General features: G+C 35.2%; 1 protein-coding gene across 1 annotated transcript; it reads right to left on the bottom strand.

The window, feature by feature from the left end:
- Positions 1–441: 441 nt before the first annotated feature.
- Positions 442–874, bottom strand: LOTGIDRAFT_124815 (hypothetical protein; the record flags this gene model as incomplete). Its single annotated transcript, XM_009061456.1, has 2 exons — positions 442–607; positions 684–874. Coding segments are annotated over 2 exons (357 nt in total), but the record flags the coding sequence as incomplete, so codon positions are not given.
- Positions 875–1077: the final 203 nt, after the last annotated feature.

Genomic DNA, 1077 nt, shown 5'->3' with positions numbered 1-1077 from the left:
TCTATACACAATTGTGCTTAAATTACACCTTTGTGCCTATATACACCATTGTGCCTATATTACATCATTGTGCCTTTATACAGCACTGTGCCTTTATACAGCATTGTGCCTATATTCATCATTGTGCCTACATACACCATTGTGCCCATATACATCATTGTGCCCATATACATCATTGTGCCCATATACATCATTGTGCCTAAATATAAACCATTGTGCCTAAATATATACCATTGTGCCTAAATATATACCATTGTGCTTACATACACAATTGTGCCTACATACACCATTGTGCCTACATACACCATTGTGCCTATATTCATCATTGTGCCTAAATATACACCATTGAGCATATAAACATCATTGTGACTATAAACAGCATTGTGCCTACATACACCATTGTGCCTACATACACCATTGTACCTACATACACCATTGTGCCTAAATATACACCATTGTGCCTATATTCATCATTGTGCCTAAATATACACCATTGTACCTATATACACCATTGTACCTATATGCACCATTGTGCCTATATACACCATTGTGCCTATATTCACCATTGTACTTATATACACCATTGTACCTATATACACCATTGTACCTACATACACCATTGTGCCTAAATATACACCATTGTGCCTATATTCATCATTGTGCCTAAATATACACCATTGTACCTATATACACCATTGTACCTATATGCACCATTGTGCCTATATACACCATTGTGCCTATATTCACCATTGTACTTATATACACCATTGTACCTATATACACCATTGTACCTATATACACCATGGTGCCTATATACACCATTGTGCCTATATACACCATCGTACCTATATACACCATTGTGCCTATATACACCTTTGCGAAACAAATGTTTAAACTTTTAACTTCATCTATGATCGAATAAATACTTGTATGTCAATATTTTGAAATTTAGGTGTATTTTATCTTCTGTCATTGAAAGCTGACATCTTGTTGTCAAGTTCAACATCTTGTAGCAGCCGACATAAAAACCGAACAAAATAGTCCCTCTTGAATTTATAGAATGTCATTCAGAGCTTT

This window comes from Lottia gigantea (genome assembly GCF_000327385.1).
Source record: "Lottia gigantea unplaced genomic scaffold LOTGIsca_48, whole genome shotgun sequence".
Classification (NCBI taxonomy): Eukaryota; Metazoa; Mollusca; class Gastropoda; family Lottiidae; genus Lottia; species Lottia gigantea.
Note: the sequence above shows the minus strand (reverse complement) of the source record. Positions and strands in the feature narration are given on the sequence as shown.